The following is a 20,565-nucleotide window of genomic DNA, read 5'->3' as shown; positions in this document are numbered from 1 at the left end:
CCTTCTCTGCACCCATTCCAACAGATCCATATGTTCCTAAAATGAGGATTCCAGACTCATATACAGTACTAAAGATGTGGCCTAATGATTTTCTTATAGAATGGGATAATTATCTCCGTATCCCTGCTGACAAAATACCTGTGTATTGTTGTCAAAATCCCATGACCTGGCCTGGCAGCCATTCTGCACTATCAGAGTATTTTTCATTCTTCACTAACCTGAGTGTGATATCACAATTTATCTGGAATTACAGCCACCCATATGTAGTACCTTGCATTTGTCATTGGGAAAACTTCAATTTCCACTTCTCATCCCATCTGCCTAATTTGTCTAGATCTTGTTGCAGTAGCATACCCTTATTATTGTCATTAACCCCCCTGTCAACCCTTCATATCATCTGCAAACTTAGTCATTAATCCTGAAATGCCTTCATTAGTATCATTAATAAACACAGAAAACAACTATGGATCCAGCACTGAATCCTGTGGAATTCCATTAATAACATTAATCCTGTGAAGAGCAGTGCCCATTGATAACCACTACCAGTCCTCTCCCACTCAATGCACTTTATCCATAGCAGAAACTTGCCCTTAATGCCACACTGCTCTAATTTGTTCTGCAGTCTTTCATATACAATGACAAAAGTTTTTCTGATATCCAAGTATACAATGTCAAGATTATTTTTTCGCATCCAGTTCCTTTGTTAGTGTGTCATAGTATCCAATCTAATTGTTCAGATAAGATTTCCCTTTAACAAATCCATGATGTGACTGCAGTATAACTACATTCCTCTCTAGATGGCCCTGACTTCTTGAGCTAGCAATGCCATTATTTTCATTGGAACAAGTGACACTAACAGGTCTGTAATTAATCATGTCACCCTTTGTGAATTGGAGATACATTTGCATCTCCTGTCCAAGGGGACCTCCCCTGAATCCAAGGATGCTCTCATAACTATGGCTGAAGGTGTGCTTACTTCCTTTGTCACTTCCCTCAATGTAATTGGGTAGTTTCCATCCACCATAGGTGCCTTTTTTCCCATTTTGCCTCAATATCTCCTCCACTTTCCTCTCAGTTATCACAAAATCATTTGGCTCCCCACTAGAATTTGACTCACTTTTGGCATCCCCATCCCTATAAAATGCCTCCTGTGTGAATGTAGATGCAAAATACCTATTCAGTCTTTCAGCAGCTTGAGCTGGGTCATCAACAGTTAAACCATTCACATCTAGTGGAACAGTGCGGATTATCCTCTTTCTTCTAGTATTTTCATAAGTAAAGAAGTCTTTTCTACTTTTCTTTAAATTCTTAGCCAAGGACTTCTCATAATCTGCTTCGGCTTGTTTAATCTCCATTGTGAATTGATTGCAAACTAGTTTATATCTACAGTAGTCTTCTGTATCACCTGATAATTTATATGCATCCCATGCATTTTTCTTGTCTGACACAAGTCTCATCAGTGCATCTAACATCCAATTAGCTCTAAGCTCTTAGTTGGTATAAAAAGTTCAGTAGCTTCTGCAATTACTTCCCTGAATTCTCATTTAGAATTTGCTGTTGGTGACATCAACAGTTGTTCCAACTGCAAATAATTTAAAAACTGCCTGACACAGCAGTAGTCACCTTTACAAAACTAAAAACTACCCTTGACAGTAGTTACATCTTTAAGTAAACCCCACATGAATACACTGTGATCACTGCCACACAGTGGGTTTTTTATCTGCAGATTCTTAATGCATGAAGAGTCACTGTAGATAGTGAGATTAAGAGTTGCTCTCTCTTGTTGCCTCTCTAATGTGCTGCTGTAGAAAATAGTCATCCAATAAATCCATGAAAGTCTTGCTGGTGATCAACCCCCATAAGTTCCAGTCAATATCTGGAAAGTTAAAATCACTAATTATAAAACATTCTGATTTATTGGCCCACCGTGTATGTCTGTACAGTTGTTTGTTATACTCATCTTAATCATTATTAGTCCTATAAAACACTCCTGATCTCATGTTTTTTTTCCCCGTACTTTGGTCACACCAAACTGACTGAACATTGCACTTGTCATTCATGTCAAGCTTTAGAGTTTATGCACTTTTTAACTAAGAGCATGACTTTCTTGTATTCAAATTCTGCACCCCTTGTGTCTGAGTGACACCATGACTCTGATGCCCCACAATGTCTGCTGATGACTTAATCAGTACTTCAAATTTGTCATGTTTATTTGCTATGCTCCTAGAATTATTTCATGTGCAAGTATACATGCATCTGTTCTGGCTCTTAGTTACCTTAACACAGCCCATGTATTCATTTGTTCCATGATGACCCACAGCAGGGCTTGAAATCCCTGACACACAGGCTGCTACACATTCCAATAGAAGCAGTGTAAGAATCACTTTCTCCTCTGCCTGTGGCTCTAGTTAATCAGTTAGCCTGCGTATCAATTCAAGCTATCAGTTTTTCAACCCACCTAACACTGCCTCGATAGCATCAGCAAATATACTTGTATCTTCTATTCAAGTGTATCCCATCCCTGTAAAAACAGTCTCTCTTGTTAACAAGCACAGACCATGCTGGGAATAATGTTTTTTTATGTCCTATCGATGATTTATCAAATAATTTCTAGTAGAGATAAGGATGTCATCCCATTATATAAGGCTATTGTTAGACTACACTTGGAATAGTGTGTTCAAGTATGGAAACTGCACCTAAAGAAAGACATTGTGCTTCTTGAAAGGGCCCAAAGATGGGTAACTCACCTGGTGAGATCGGCAAAAGGGTGTCCATATGAGGAAAGACTTGGAATACGTGGGTTGCAAAGCTTGGAAACTAGGCACCTTGGAGGAGACTTGATTGAGGTGTTTAAGGCTCTCAGAGGCATAAGTAAAATGAATGAGTACAAAATTTTCACAGTTATAAATGATTATAGAACTAGGGGCCATAATTTCAAGTTATGGGTGGGAGACGTTTAGACTTGATTGGGCTAAGGTAAAGAAAGCCTGCATAAGAGCGACGAGAGGCGTCGGATGGCTTGCACGGAGAGTTGGTTTCCCGACGCCGGACTTGCACTGCTTGCTCGGTGAACGGGTGGTGGGTGTTGTCGGTCTGGAGCGGAGGTCGGGAGGGATATATTGATTGACAGGTGGGAGTGGCAAACAATGAAATGATTGATGGTGGATGCGACAGACGACAAGCTGCTGTGTAGTCATTGGTTGGCATTATGATGTGTATTTATCAGTAAAGAACGGTGCATAATAGTTTTGTAATTAACGGTGAACAGGTAATAGTAGTGATGAATCTAAGGTGCTGATTGACGTTATGATACATGTGTATCCGCACGAGTGTCTTTAAAAATAAAAGTACAGTAATAAAAATTTAATATTTTGTTAATAAACAGTTTATGTGCTAGTCCACCCATGATCCTAAAGAAAAAAGGTTAGGTTACCCCCTCCATTTTGAGAGGGGTTCACGCTCCCATGGGATTCAAGTGGAGGTAACCTGACCCTTTTTCACCATTAGGGCATATTATTGAACAAGAAAATAAAAATACAGTCACAAAATTTATTTTTTTATGAATGTATTTCTAAATATGACTGATTCTAAAGAAAAAAGGTTAGGTTATCACCTCCACTTCGGAAGGGGTTCAAGCTCCCATGGGATTCAAGTCGAGGTAACCTGACTTTTTTTCGCCATTATGAAATACTGTAATGGTGAAAAAAGGTTAGGGCATGTGTCCATTAGTGTTACCATTAGTGCTGCTACAGTGATACTAAACCGATGTTATCGTGTGTTGTGTTCGTGCACCAATCTACCACAATAGGCTACCACAAGAGAAGGGCAAGACCATCCAGCCCCACCAAATGGAAGTGCTTCTTGCACAACTGCGCTAGTGACCAACCAGAAAGGAAGAAAACGCCAACGCATGAGGTGGAGCATTAAAATGAATACGTACATCATGTGAGCATACTATGAAATAACCAGGCTAGAGACTGATATGACAATGTTCAGGTCGCGACTACATACCAAGTGGTTGGAACAATATCCGGATATTCAGGTCACCGAACAGCGATTAGCAGACCAAAGAAGGACCATTATCACAAAGAACCTAATAGCTCCTGCCATCTTGGAAAAAATCAAGCAGGATGTCAGCAGCCAACTATAAAGCACAAAGAATATGGTCAATATGGAACCAGAGGAGGAACATCATACCATGGAACAAGAGGAGGAACAGCAAGAAGAAATACAATCCAAAGTAGCTGAAGTGAAAAGAGACGAAATCATGATATCCAGAATAGAAGATGAGTGGAAGACGGCCCTAACAGGAATGGATCCCACAAGAACCCACGTGATACCTAAGCAGAGGCCAAATAAAATCCTGTGGAGAGTAACAGACCACTTCAATCGGCAAATAATGCCACATTACTTTGACAACAATGGTACAACGCTGGAGGCAATCCACACAGCCGTATACTGTGCTGCCATGGCAGCAATTAGGATTAATGGAAAAGAAACGAGAGACTAGCAGCAGAAGAACCGAAAACAGAAGGAACTGCCAGCTTGGGAAAGAAGACTTCAGCAGAAGATAGAAGAATTAAGAGTCAAGATAGGTCAGTTGACGCAGTACAAACAGGTTAATAGAAGTAAGAAATTGATTGGAAAGGTGAAGAGCATTCTCAAGAGAGACAGCGTCCACAGCAAACATGAGACCAGAAATCAGAGAATAGGAGAATACTTGGACACACTGAAGCAGAACCTCCTCGCACTCAGCAAGAGACTACGCAGATACAAAGAGAGCTCCCAGAGGAAAATAAACAACCAAATCTTCAATGAGGACCAAAGAGCCTTCTGCAGGAAACTAGGTGAAGATGAGAAAGCAGGAAATGGAGGAGAAAGCAGGAAATCGAGAAGAAGACGATCGAGGAGTTCTGGGGAAATATCTGGAGCAGTGAAGTAAGACATAACAGCAGAACACCCTGGATAGAAGTAGAACGGAAAAAAACCAAGGACATACAAGAGATGAGAGAGTGGGAGATTTGAGAAGAAGTAAAACAGTCGATCAGGAACACCCACAATTGGCGAACCCCAGGAATTGATAACATCAACAGCTACTGGTACAAGAAGCTCACATGCACACACAAGCTTGTTTGTTTGTTATTTGGTTTTTAGGAGCATTAGCAACTAAGGCCATATTGCTCCGGGATATGCGGTGGTCATTCCCTGACCTTTCCGCATCCTCCGTATTTGGTGGTGATGGGCTCGAACCCCGAGTCTAATCAAGAACCATGTGCTACGCACGGCTGCTCCTTCCCACCTGGCTACGGAGGCGCCACACACACAAGCACCTAGCAGAGCAGTTCATTCGAATGATAAGGCACGCGGAGACAATCCCGAAGTTTCTCACCGAAGGAGTCACATAACCGAAGCCTAAAGACAAAGATACAAGCAACCCAGTGAAATACAGGCCAATCACTTGCCTCCCAATGATGTACAAGATCCTGACCAGCTGCATAACCAAGAAGATATCAGACCACTTGAGAGAGTCAGAACATAATGGCCGAGTAGCAGAAAGGATGCAAGCGAAAGAGCAAAGGATGCAAGGAGCAATTAACCATAGATGCCGCAGTTATGGAGCAAGCCTACAAGAAGCACCGCAACCTATACACGGCCTACGATTATCGCAAGGAATTCGACTCCATACCTCATAGTTGGCTAATAGAGATCCTGAAGATCGACAAGGTCAATCTGATAGTGACAAACTTCCTAGGAGCAACAATGGCAAAATGGATTACTACTATTAAGGTCGAGAACATCACAAGCAGGCCAATCCACATTAGAATCTCCCTGATGTATTATCCTTACCAGGATAATACATCAGGGAGATGCTCTGAGCCCACTGTGGTTCTGTTTAGCACTCAACCCACTATCCATCATGCTTAACAGCAGCAAGTATGGATATAATCTTAAAGGAAGAAAGAACCTGTACACCCTCACCCACCTGATGTACATGGATGATATCAAGCTCTATGCGGCAACCGAGAAGCAACTCCAGCAACTACTCCAGATCACCAAAGAATTCAGCAAGGACATCCGGATGGAATTTGGTCTAGACAAATGCAAGACCCACATATTGCACCAGGGAAAAATTAGTTGGCCGAAATTACCAGCTGCTGACTGGAAAAGAGATCGAAGCTATGACAGGACAGACCTACAAATACCTAGGGATGATGCAGGCTCAGCACTTAGAGCACAAGGAAATCAAGAAGTGCCTGACCGAAAAATAGGCATCAGAGACTCAGAAGCCTGCTAAAAGCAAAATTGAATGGAGGGAACACAGTTAAAGCCATAAACACCTATGCAGCTCCAGTACTAACATACACCTTCGGGGTCATAGATTGGACTAACACCGAGCTAGAAGATATCATGCGAAAGACAAGAACAATGATGACCAAGAGCCGCCAACACCATCCAAAGTCAGCAGTGGAGAGACTAACAATAGCTCGGAAAGAGGAAGGAAGGTTTGTTATTTATTTGTTATTTGGTTTTTTTTTTTTTTTTTTTTAGGAGCATTAGCAACTAAGGCCATATTGCTCCGGGATATGCGGTGGTCATTCCCTGACCTTTCCGCATCCTCCGTATTTGGTGGTGACGGGCTCGAACCCCGGTCTAATCAAGAAGCGTGTGCTACGCACTGCTGCTCCTTCCCACCTGGCTACAGAGGCACGAGGAAGGAAGGGGCATGATAGAGCAACAGAAAACATCGATAGTTAACCTGAAGGATTAATTCGAGAACAACACAGCACCACTCCACCAGGCCATAAGGAAGATAGATAAGCGGTATTTTCCACTCAACCTAAGTGAGGAACCCCCACCCACCCAGACAGCACGAGAAACGAAGTTAGAAAGATGGGAAAAGAAGACACTCCAGGGCAGACACTACAATGACCTCCATCAAGATCATATCGATAACATTGCTTCTAATATGCATGGCTCACAAGCGAGACGCTCTTCCCCGAGACTAAAGGATTCATGCTGGCCATCCAAGACCAGGTAATCAATACCAGAAACTATAGAAAATACATTGCAAAGGAGCCCGGAATGTCAGATGACACATGTCGACGATGCCACCTGGCCTCAGAAACGATCCAACACATCACTGCAGGTTGCAAGGTGATCACCCAGACTGAGTGCACTCATAGACACGACCAGGTAGCCAGGATAATACATCAGAAGCTAGTGAGGAAATACCAGTTGACCAAAGAAAGTGTACCATACTACAAGTATGAACCCCAGGCAGTACTAGAGATCCGAACCCACAAGCTGTACTGGGACCGTGCCATAATAATGGATAAGACCACTCCGCACAACAGGCCGGACGTAACCCTTGTGGACAAGATGGAAAAGGCTACCTACCTGATTGACTAACAATGTCCTGATTGACTAGCAATATCCAGAAAACCCATGAGGAAAAAATTAGGAAGTACACGAACCTGAGACATGAAGTCAAGGAGATGTGGCATATGCAAGAAGTATCAACCATCCCGATCATCGTGTCAACCACCGGTATGGTGCCAAAGACTCTACATAGCAGCCTAACAGCAATAGGTCTCCCAGAGAACACCTACAAGGAACTCCAGAAAGTTGCAATCCTGAACACCTGTAGGATAATTAGAGATTTCCTCGACCAACAGTAACACCAGATATTGCAACCGCCTTGTGCACTTGGTACCCGTCACGGAGTGGAATCCCCCAATCAGAGAGAAATAACATAAGAGCAGCAGCAACAACAACAACAACAATAATAATTTCACTGCTCTTCTCTACACTCATTCCAACATGATCCACATCCTTCCTAAAATTTAAAATGAGGCTTCTAGACCTGTACGTAGTACTCATCATGTGGCCCAACCCAAGGTGTGGAATAATAGGATAACTACCTCCTTATCTCTGCTAGAAAAAGTCCTGTATATCATTAACAAAACCCCATCAGCTGTCCTGGTAGCCTGTCAGCACTACTCAAAGAACTTTGTGTCTGACTGCACAATTACCTCCAGGTCTTTTTCATTTTACACTACTCCGATTGTGGTACAATACAGGTGGTATAATAATCTGGGATTACTGCTATCCATATGAAGTACTGTTGAGTTTGTCAATGTTAAACTTCTATTGCCACTTCTCAGCCCATTTGCCTAGATCTTGTTGCAGTAGCATATAGTGATTACTGCCACCATACTAAAACATCTGCAAAGTTAGACATTAAGCCTGATGTGCCTTCATCAATATCAATTAAAAAATACAGAAAACAACAACAGGCCCAGAACTGAACCCTGGAGTCTCCACTAATAACATTAGGCCAAGAAGAGCAGTGCCCATTGATAACCATTCTCTGCATTCAATTCAATCAGCCTTTTATTCATTGCAGTAACTTGTCCTTAATGCTACGCTGCTCCAATTTGTGCTGCAGTCTTTTGTGTACAACAGTATCAAAAGCTTTTTTAAAATCTAAGTATACAATGTCAAAATGCTCAGAAAATTCACTCATTAAAGCACTAATATTAATTCTAATATTTTAAAAACTATCATGCTAAAACTTTAGTTTAAAAACTATTATCAGCTATACAGACCACTTTTTTCTTTTTTTTTTATATAGTTTTGGAATCACTTGCTGATCATATTACTAGCATTCCATCAAAAATAAATACATAAATAATAATAATCAGGAAACTATTCTTAATTGCATTTTTCATTAACATAACTTTAAAACACATTTTTTACAAGTAAGCCAAGCTGCTGGACAAACACCCTCACCCCACTGAAAATAATGCTCTGTTACACCTCTAAGCTCCACCTCTCTTGAAAGGACAACATTAAAAGTATTATTTTAATAGTACAGGAGCTCATCACTTATATTTCCATTTTATTTTTTGTCTATAGAAGCGTATCCATGGGCCAATTGCCATGCTGTGTGGGCACCCAGAAAAACACAAAATAACTCATGGGGAAAAAACCCTGATCCCTCCACCTGGGATCAGTTAACTACAGCTTTGATTGAAGCAGACTTTAGAAATTACCCTGGCATTAATAGGAATCAAACCCAGACTTTTCCAAAAGAGTAGAATGCAGCAATATATTGTGCCAACTAAGCCACAGAGGGACAAAAGGGCTAGTGAGTGTTTATATACCAGGTGGTTATAAAATAAATTTCCCTATTCAGGAGGCCCCCAGTGTCAAAACTGTTAAAGATAGTGCTGTGAAAATCAGTGGGTATGTCATTTAGGGTATGGGGAAGCGATTTGTAGAAGAAAAAAAATTTGTTTGAATTTCCACCACCAGGGGAGAAATTGTCACTGTAAACATGAGACAGAATACTTAACTTAGGATTAGATTCTAATATCAGACCTTAGAAATCTACCAATATTGTTCTATGTGCTTTCCTTCACTTGAGATGACATTCTGAAAAAAAAAGGAAGACTGCGTGCAACAGTTTCATGTAGCATCTCATTGGGGATGTTGGCTACATGCTGTTTATTGCTTGCTTTCAAATCGAAAAGTGCCTGTATGCCGCCATGGTAAACTCTGTCTTTCAGGTATCCAGATAGCCAGAAATCACAGGGATTGAGACCTGCTGAGCGGAATGGCCAGAACTGTGAAAAGTCTCTAGAAATGATGTGATCATTTCCGAATATTGAACATAGCAGTTCCTTCACTTGTCGACCAATGTGGGGAGGAGCACAATCTTGCATGAACACTACAGTCTCTAAGCATTGCCTTTCTTGCAGAACGGGAATAATATGATCTCTCAAAAGAGCGCAGTACTGTGCTCTAGTTACCGTACACCTTATGGGCCGCGAGATGTAGACCCTTCAAAGAAAAATGGTCCGATTATAAACTCTGCTGTGAATCCACACCATACTGTAATGTATGGACTTTGAAATGGTCTTTCAAACAAAGCAGATGGACGAGAAGTTCTCCATATTTGTCAGTTCTGTGCATTTACAGCCCCATGAAGAGTGAAATGTGCCTCATCAGACCACATGATCATTCAAGCCCATGTATCGTCAAGTTCCATACGAGCCAGAAATCATAGAGCAAAGTCTATTCGTTGTTGCTGATCACAAGACTTTAGTTCTTGCACTATGTGAATCTTGTATGGGAACCAGCGTAAAATTATTCGAAGCACTTTACGTACAGCAGACCAAGGAAGGTTCAAGTCTCTTGGCACACCTCTTGGAACTACTGACTGGTAGTGTTTCGCATTCTGATCATTGCAACCGCCACTTCATCCACTACCTCCGTTCCAATACATGGTCCCCTGCCTGGAATTACACCTAACTTCCCGGTCTGTCGCTTCAAATTTCTTTATTAGTTTTTGAAGCCCCACTGACGTCAAAGGTCCTTTACACTCATGTATTAGGAATTTGCAGATAAAAGAACCACTAGGTGGCAGTGATCACAGTGTACTGATGTGGGATTTACTTAAAGATTTAATTACCATCAGGGGTAAAGGAAAGGGTTTTTGCTTCCGCAAAGGCGAGTACAGTGGTCTCCGACAGTTTTTAAATTCTGTACAGTGGGATCAACTGACGATGTTACCAACAGTAAATTCTAAGTGGGAAGCATTCAAGGAATTAATCGTGGATGCTACTAAAAGTTTCATACCTATTAAGAAATATTGTTCAAGGTTTAGGCCTAAATGGTTGTCAAATGAACTAACAAGACTCGTAACAGAGAAGAAAAATGCATGGGATGCATATAAATTATCAAGCGACTCAGAAGCCTATGGCAGATATAAGTTAATCTGTAATCAGGTCACAAAGGAGGTTCAGCAGGAGAAGGCAGATTACGAGAAATCCTTGGCAAAAGATGCTAAGAAAAACAGCAAGGATTTCTTTACTTATATAAACTCTAAAAGGAAGGGGATGAATCTGATTGCTCACTTGACATCGATGGTTCCACTGTTTATGACCTTGCTCAGATAGCAAACAAACTGAATGAGTATTTTGCATCTACATTCACACGTGAGGAATTATTAAGGTTTGAAAATGACAGAAGGTTATCAAATTGTAGCAGGATACTTAATGATTTTGTAATAGTTGAAAGCAAAGTGGAGGAGAAATTGTTGAAGTTAAACATAAGAAAAGCACCTGGGGTGGATGGGATCTATCCAGTTATATTAAAGGAGGCGGCAAAGCAACTAAGCAAACCCTTAGCCATAATTATGAGAGCGTCCTTGGACTCAGGGGAGGTTCCCACGGACTGGAGATGTGCAAATGTATCCCCAATTCACAAAGGGGGATCGAAGGGTGACACGAGTAATTACAGACCAGTTAGTTTAACTTCTGTTCCTGGTAAAATAATGGAGTCACTGGTTAAAGATGCATTGCAGGATCATCTAGACAAGACTGCAGCAATAATTCAGACACAGCATGGGTTTGTTAAGGGAAAGTCTTGTCTGACAAATTTGATAGGATATTATGATGTGGTTACAAAGGAACTGGATGCAAAAAATAATTTTGATATCATATATTTGGATTTCAGAAAAGCTTTTGACACTACTGTTGCGCTTGCAAGACTATTGTACAAATTGGAGCAGAATGGTATTAAGGGTAAGTTGCTACAATGGATAAAAGGATGGTTAAGTGGGAGAAGACAGAGGGTGGTAATCAATGGGTGCTGCTCTTCTTGGACTAATGTTATTAGTGGGGTCCCACAGGGTTCGGTGTTAGGTCCACTGTTGTTTTGTATATTTATCAATGATATTGATGAAGGTATATCAGGCTTAATGTCGAAGTTTGCAGATGATACAAAGGTTGGCAGGGTTGTTAATGACAGTAATGGCAGTGTGCTACTGCAACAGGATCTAGATAATTTGGGCAGATGGGCTAAGAAGTGGCAACTGAAGTTTAACCTTGACAAATGCAAAGTACTGCATATGGGTAGAAGTAACCCCAGAGAAACGTACCAACTGTGTGGTACTACACTTAAGGTGGTAGAAAATGAAAAAGACCTGGGAGTAATTGTGCAGGCAGATATGAAGTTTTCTGAGCAATGCAGACAGGCTTCCAGGGCAGGTCATGGGGTTTTGTCAATGATATATAGGAATTTTGCTAGCAGGGAAAAGGAGGTGATTATCCCTCTGTATAAGGCAATGGTCAGGCCACGCCTTGAGTACTGCGTACAGGTCTGGAGGCCTCATTTTAGGAAGGATGTAGATTTACTTGAGCGTGTACAGAGAAGGGCAACAAGATTGGTGAGGGGAATGAAGGGATCCTCTTACCAAGAGAGGCTTAAGTTCTGCAAATTGCAGTGGTTGGAGACTAGGCACGTGCGCGGTGATCTGATTGAGGTATATAAGGCCTTGAATGGGTTGAGCACGCTGAATTCTGATGGGATCCTTCCACTTGTTCAGATTACGAACCTAAGGGGGCATAAATTCAAATTAAGAAAAGACAGATGTAGAATAGATGTGCGGAAATTTGCCTTTAGCCAGCGGGTGGTTAATTGCTGGAACAAACTTCCATCTGTCGTTGTGGAAGTTGATAGGTTGAATAAATTTAAGGAGGAACTGGACAGGCATTTGGAGGGAATGGTGTGATTTTTTTTTTTTTTGGCTGATGCTGCATAAGCTCATACACTTGCTTTCTTGCATCACATGCCACTACTACTACTACTACTACTACACAAACCTTTAAGTTTCCGATATTCAAGTAGTGCTGCATTAGCATTACTATTATTCTGATAGAACAGTTTTACTAAAAGAGCACGTTCCTTTGTTAAGAGCCATAACGACTTGCTGGTCATAATGTTTTGGTTTATCGATGTATATTAGTAGCGGTAAATGATGCAAGAAGGCAAGCTTATACAGCAACACCCAAAAAGAAAAAAAAAATTTTCCATTTCACCTATCCATCCCCTGGAATAGTTTGTCCTTTAATTTATTGAAGCCACCCACTTCCACAACAACAGATGGAAGCTTGTTCCGGCAATCAACCACCCGTTGGCTGAATGCAAACTTCCACACATCTATTCTGCAACCTTCCTTCCTCAATTTAAATTTATGTCCCTTTATATGCATAGTCTGGGCAAGATGAAGAATCACATCAGCACTGACTTTGCTCAAGCCACTCAAAGCCTTAAACACTTTGCAGATCACCTTGCAGGTGCCTAGTCTCTAGACAGTGTAATTTGCAAAACTGAGGCCTTTCTTGGTAAAAGTACCCCTTTGTTCCCCTCACCAATTTTGTTGCCTTTCTCTTACCATCCAGCAGCTCTACGTCCTTCTTAAAATGAAGCCTTGAGGCCTGTATGTGATATTCAAGATGTGGCCTGAACATTGTGTTATACAATGGGATAATGACCTCCTTATCCTTGATAGCAAAATTCCTGTACATAACTGACAAAACTCCATGGGCTGTCCTGGCAGCCTGTCTGCACTGCTCAGAAAACTTCATACCTGATTGAACAATTAACCCCAGGTCCTTTTCATTTTCCACTACCCTAAGTGTAGTTCAAAACAGTTGGTACAGTACTCTGGAATACTATTACTTGTATGCAGTATGTTGCATTTGTCAATGTCAAACTTCAATTGCCATTACTCAGTTCATCTGTCTCATTTTTCTAGATCTTTATATAGGCATACCTCGAATAACGAATAGGATGCGTTCCACGAAATTACTTCGTTAAGCGAAACTTCGTTTTCAGAGGTAAAAATACTATGGCCAGAATAGTGATACGTTCCTACGTAAAGAAAATGAAAAGCTTTTTTTTTCGAACAAAGAAACGTTTTATTAAATAAACAGTCAACTTACATACAAAGTGAAATCACATTTTAAAATGGATTGCTTATGCTTTTTTTCTCTTTCATTTAACAATTGCCTATACGGAGTTATTGCATTTAACACTGATCGCTTAACAATAAAACTTCTTCCTAAATCAGGATCATTTTCACTAAAAAAATTTAAAACGTTTTAATGTCATTTAAGCACCTTTTTAAATCTTTGGTTGTTAACACTTTTTCGGAAGGAACTTCTTTAACTTCGTCTTCATTATCTTTGTCTTCGTTGCTAACAAGGTTTTCTAAATCTTCCACTGAAAAACCATCATCTTCTGCATTCAATAAATTTCTAACATCCTCTTCATCGACATTTTCGAAACCTATTGATTGAGCCATATGGATAACTTCATTTCTAATTTCTTGGATGTTATTTTCTTCTTCTAGTACAACTTCTGGCCATATCTTGCGCCAAACTCCATGTAAGCATTTCTTAGTGACTTCTTTCCAAGAACTATCAATGTTTTCAATTGCGTTTTTAATGGTGTAGTTTTTCCAAAAAGTTTTAACTGTCATTTCCTCTTTATCCTCTAGTTCAGTTAAATTGCTTAATGTTCGGCGCAGATAATAAGCTTTAAATGATGCTATTACTCCCTGATCCAATGGTTACAACTTTGACAGGAATGCATGTGTCCAACGTGTTAAGATCAGTAGGATGTCCCGGAGCATTGTCTAACAACAAAAGAGCTTTTTCTTCAAAGTTGTTTTTTTGACAATACCGTTTTATTTCAGGACAAAAGTGGTTAACAAACCAATCAGTAAATAACTCCTTGGTAACCCACGCTTTTCTATTTGCTTTCCATATTACAGGTAAATTCATTTTTATGTTACCTTGTAACGCCCTCGGATTTTCTGAATGGTAAACTAATAACAATTTTAATTTATAATCACCAGAGGCATTTGATCCAAAGAGTAACGTTAAACGGTCTTTGGCTGCTTTGAACCCAGCAGCTGATTTTTCTTCAATAGAAATGAAGCTTTTTGTTGGTAACCGTTTCCAGAACAAACCGCTTTCGTCAACATTGAACACCAAATTTGGAAAATTTTCACGTTCAATTATTTCCTTTAGTTTTTCTAGAAACTTATTTGCAGCTTCTCCTGTTAATTTTACACTATGAATCCTGGCCCATGTTTTAAATTTCTCGAACCAATCACGAGAAGCCCCAAAGGTTTCCGTAATTTCTTCAGTTTGTTTAGATTTCAGGTGATTAAACTGGAATTTTTTTTTATGTTAAATGGGGCTTGAAATTGCCGACTTCGTTATATCGAAGCTTCGTTATCAGAGGTAACGTTAACCGAGGTATGCCTGTATATATTACTTAAACATTTTTTTTTTCCCTCAATCTGAATAAACATATCAAGTAAACTTAAAAGGTTCATGAGACTGGAATACTTTTGTTCTATATAACTGAAAAATCTAAATTTATGCTCATGTTCCTGAAACCAGAAATGTACATTTCTAGCTTTATCACATGGCACATTAATCCTGTTGGAAGACCCATTCGCAGATGGATACATCTGCGAATGGGTCTTCTAACAGTGCAGCCATGAAGTAATGTGCCTGGTCAGAAACAATTTCCAGATAACCCGTGGTTATCTGGAATTGTGATATTCACCCCGGGGGCTCACATCTGGTGAGTATGGGCTTGGCACACCCAGGGTCCTGAGCCGGATATCATCATTCTTTTTCTTGGTGATTCCTTCTCTCTCTCTCTCTCTCTCTCTCTCTCTCTCTCTCTCTCTCAGGGTAACTCGGGAATTTTTTTTTTTTTGGCTGGTGCAGCATAAGCCTCAGGCTTCCTTGCACCATATAGCTGCTAATAATAATAATAATAATAATAATAATAAGTGATATAAACATTGTCCTTTGGTTTCAAGGGCCTAATGTGCACCATGAAAACCCTTCCAAAAACATTTCACCACCACAAACAGCTTGCACTGTTGACAGCTGGTAGGATGGGTCCATGGACTCTTGTTTTTTTTTCACATTCTGCATTATATATTTTCTGGTCCTCCTATTAGCATGAAACAATAGGAACTGGAATTTGCCAGAACAGCCAATATTTTTCCAATCCTCCACTGTAAAGTGTTGGTGTTCCTAAGCCAATCATAACAGCATCTTGTATTTTTGCTGACAGCAGTGGAATCCAGTTTGGTTATAGGCTGCGATATCTGCCTCTGTGATAAGGTGTGACAAGTTGTGCATTCTGAAATGCCTCTTTGGTTACCACTGTTGTACAGTTGTTATTTGGATGATTAGAGTATCTCTTATCTTATCCTGCACAAGATACTTACGAGCTTTGACCACAGGACACTGTTAGCTGGATGTTATTTGTTGACATGTACACTCAAAAATGGGACACTCATGTTTACTTAAAAAGGTTTGATATTTTCCTGGAACAAATATTTGGCAAAAAAAAAATCCTCATTTCATGAATGGAGAGAATATATTGTGTATATACAGTTGTGGGACATATTCTAGGATTAAAATTAAGGAATTATATATCACACAAACATGTGCCTGATTTTGAACATTTGTGGAGCTATAGCTATCGAAATTTTAAAAAGCGATATGGAACCATTAAAAACATAATACAAATAATAAAAAAAAAAATGATAAGAAGAAGAATAAGCAAACACATACATGCCTGGCATGAATAAAAATTTTTATTTATTATACATTCTGGAATATATTCTTGAATACATCCCAGAATTTTTAGCACACACCTTTGAAACACTATGTGTGTGTGTGTACTACTTTCCATGTTTCATTGTTTTAAAAATACAATACGATACATAAAATATTTGACTTATTACTTAATACAAGCAAGGGTGAATCTTACAAATAAAATTTAAGTAACATTTTCCTGCTACCCATAAACAGATAAAGATATATGTAAACCCCAGAATCTTAACCTTTGAGTCTTATAATATTCATCATGTTGTCAATTTACCTAAATAATAATACTAATTTAATAAAACAAAAATAACAATATTAAAAATATATTTATCACTGATTATGAGTAATGCTAGTGGGCAGTAATTCCGTATTAAAAAGAAATCAACAGCAGTTCTAATACAACGTTCTGGGATCTTTTAAGCAGGCGAGTTCCACTTATAATTGAGAATATAAAATATAAATATGACTGAATTAGTTGACAGTTCTGCAAAAGCAAATTCTGTAAAAAAAAAAAAAAAAAAAAAAGTATCTGTAAGTAAACGATTGTTTTATTGATAATTTAAATAAAATCATTTGTATTTTTACACTACATAGTGTGAATTTTGAAAGTACTGATGAAAAGACCTGCATGTGTGATGAGACTATCTTGTCTCTTCTGCAGTTAATGCACTGTAATGTAAAAATTTGGAAAATAAAGATTAACTAATATGAAAAGCCATTGAAAGAGGAGTTCACCACCTTGTAAGAAAGGCATCTCTTTTACCAGTTACTTAGTAAATTCAGATTAGTGCCATTGCTAAACTTGATATCTCAAAAAGACAAATGTCAGCCAAAAATAAAAATTACAGATAAGAATTTCATCTGCTGGGTCTCATTAGGAACTAAAAGGCATTGGTGAAAAAAGAAACCAAAGGAGAGGCACTTCAATAACCCTTAAAACCTGCCATAGGACTGAGATGAGAGGTTACTGAAATGCTGATCTTCATATCTTACATTAAAAAAAAAAAATCATTGGCTGTAACATATTTGCCAGAAAAAAATTCTTTTTTTTTTTTTTTTACTTTTTTTTTAACTATTTCATTGCTAGCACTTCTGTCACTGAGATATGTTGTAGAATATATTCTAGAATAAATAAACTAATTAAAAATGTGTTTTGCAAAAACATTTTTTTTTTCCTCGAAAAAAAAAAATCTTTGTTTCCTTTTCACAACAAAAAACGATATACTTGGTGCTAGGACCTGTGTATGACTTCCAACTGAAGCTACAGAAATTTATTTCAATTCTTGCCTTTAATAAAGATGTTTATAAAAAATGTCTATTACAAAGTTTATATATAATAATATCTATAACAATGGTGTTTTGAAACAATGAGTAACTGAAAATAGGTTCACTGATTTTATGTATGATAAGAGATCTACAGCTATATGTACACTTACATGCTCCGATAAACAAAAATTCACCAAAAACTGCATGTCCAAAAAAAAGTTTTACATTTTGTTAACCTTTAACATGGCATGCTAAAAATCTTGTTTCACTTGTGTATTATTTTTCTTAATTAGTAAATCTGTATTATAAATTGAGTGAAATTTTTTAACCACTGCCCTGCTACAACTTTTTTCAAGCTTCGCTACTGCCTCTATGAATGGTGTATGAGAGCCAGACCATACCAGTTTCAACAATACAACTGCTTACAAAGGAACATGTAAAAGGATGGGGGTGCCATAACGTAGGGGACTAAAATGTCAATTGGTATCTCCTTGCTGCATTATAACATTAAAGGTTTAATTGTTTATAACAAATGGTAGAGAATCATTTACATGATCCAGCTTCTACTAACAATGGTATATCCTGAAGTGCTGTAAAAAAAAGAATTATTTACTGAATAATACTTTAAAAATATTGAACCACATACACAATCAAGTTCATATACCTCTTTCGGAAAATATCTGTTATTCCTCTAAGTTACGAACTGCAGTGTAACAAGGTGGAATCAATTCCACCTGGTTACACTGCAGTTCGTAACTTTAGGAATCTTCATGGATGTTAAAACAGAGGTGGAATTGATTCGATTCCACCCCTGTTTTAACATCCATGAAGCTTCCTAAAGTTTTCCAACTCATCATTAGTGAACTAAATAAAGCTTAAACTTCTGGTGTAAATGACGTCAAATAACCTTACCAGAATATATATTCCCTTGTCTGTAGCAATGGCAATTTTATTATCAGAAGACCAGTCCAAACAAGATGAATGTGATAAACTACCAGAAATATTAAATGTGTGTATTATCTTATAAGTTTCCATAATCAATATATTAAGTAGAACACGTAAAGTGCAATTAATAATAAACCAGACTCAATTATATCATTTAAAATTTAAACTTGGCGTACTAAGCTATCGTCAACATTTACTTCTTGAACATACAGCGCCAACTTCGGTGGTTTTTTTAGCGGCACCTTTGCAAGACGTAAAATACCGGTATATGCCCTCGCTGCTGGCAAAATCACTATGATTGCTGTTCATCCATATTGATTGAAAAAGGCATACTTTCTAATCCCATTGAAACAACAAGAAATTTTATGGATGCCTTGCACACCATAGTCAAGTTATTCGGTCCTGGGGGAGGGTGGTACAGTTTTGTTTCCACTCTGTGACCCTGGATTTTCATCAAACCAAAGGGGAAACCACACTCCAGGTAAGGGAAGGTAAGTAAGGTAAACTACAGCCATTATCAATCCACTGCAGGATGAAAGCCTCAACAATTCATGTTAAGGGAAATGGACCATATTTTGCAACGCTGGTCCAGTGCAGATTGGCAGATCGACCGTATTTAGCAGTCAGGGATTTGAATCCCGGTATACTCAAAAAATGTATGCTACTGCACTCCCGCTCCTGACCACTCGGCTACGAAGGCCGCCACCATTCACTAGGCTAGGTTTAACATTAGAAATCAATAAACGCAATCCCAGGATTTGACCGGGAATGCGTTGTTATCGTCAGATTTGAATACCTGTCCCAGAAAAAAGGTTACCTAAGGCCTTCGTAGCTGAGTGGTCAGGAGCGGGAGTGCAGTAGCACACGCTCTTTGTGTAGACCGGGGCTCAAGCCCCTGACTGCTGAATACGGTCGATCTGCCAACCCGCACTGGACAAGCGTGGCAGATTATGGTCCTTTTCCCTCAGCATAAATTGTTGAGAGGCTTCCATCCTGCAGTGGGTTGATAATAGCTACACTTTATTTTTTTTTTTTTATTAGAAGTGCAAACCATCACATACTTGAAAAAAAATTTACAGCTCAATTTTATGCACATCACATGAGGAACTCTCCCCAAATGGTCAACGATGATATTTTCTTCTTTATGTGAAAGGGAAAACTGGGGACGATAAGTGGTGATCCATTAACTGTGATGTAAAGGAAATTGAAAATACTGTTGCGTCGTGATAAAGTTTTAAATGTTTATTGAAGAGAATCACAAATTTACCCTTAATACTTTGGAGATGTTCAAAGGATCAACTGAACCCCATCACCATGAAAGAAATCAAAATTAGCAATTGTAGGGTTACAACATGATTGCATTGTGAAGTTAACTTATTTAATTACAATACCGTACTGGCATTCTGATGATTAAGTTAAGATAAATTACTTTTTTTTTACATTCAATTCTTTACAAAATAACAAAGACAGTTTAAAAAATTGTCCAAAAGGCTATTGAGAATTTAAATTTGAAAACCACAAAGACTAAGACAGAGGGTGGTAATCAATGGGTGCTGCTCTTCGTGGACTAATGTCATTATTGGAATTCCACAGGGTTCGGTGTTCGGTCTACTGTTGTTTTGTATATTTATCAATGATATTGATGAAGGTATATCAGGCTTAGCGTCGAAGTTTGCAGATGATGCAAAGGTTGGCAGAGCTGTTAATGAGAGTAATGGCAGTGTGCTGCTGCAACAGGATCTAGAAAATTTGGGCAGATGGGCTGAGAAGTGGAAACTGAAGTTTAACATTTGATAAATGCAAAGTACTGCATATGGGTAGAAGTAACCCCAGAGAAACCTACCAACTGTGTGGTACT

General features: G+C 38.9%; 1 protein-coding gene across 2 annotated transcripts in view; it reads right to left on the bottom strand.

Annotated features, from left to right (window-relative positions):
• Nucleotides 1–18,831, bottom strand: part of LOC150079307 (general transcription factor 3C polypeptide 4-like) — a 201,807-nt gene extending 182,976 nt beyond the window's left edge. For both annotated transcript variants that reach the window (XM_090382719.1, XM_090382720.1), the window contains exon 1: nt 18,675–18,831. In XM_090382719.1, coding sequence (XP_090238845.1) covers nt 18,675–18,797 — 123 coding nt within the window. In that variant the 5' untranslated portion in view covers nt 18,798–18,831. The remainder of the gene's footprint in view (nt 1–18,674) is intronic.
• Nucleotides 18,832–20,565: the final 1,734 nt, after the last annotated feature.

This window comes from Mastigoproctus giganteus, chromosome 10 (genome assembly GCF_048544385.1).
Source record: "Mastigoproctus giganteus isolate SK-2022 chromosome 10, ASM4854438v1, whole genome shotgun sequence".
In the NCBI taxonomy this organism is placed as follows: Eukaryota; Metazoa; Arthropoda; class Arachnida; order Uropygi; family Thelyphonidae; genus Mastigoproctus; species Mastigoproctus giganteus.
This window is presented reverse-complemented; position numbering and strand designations above follow the sequence as displayed.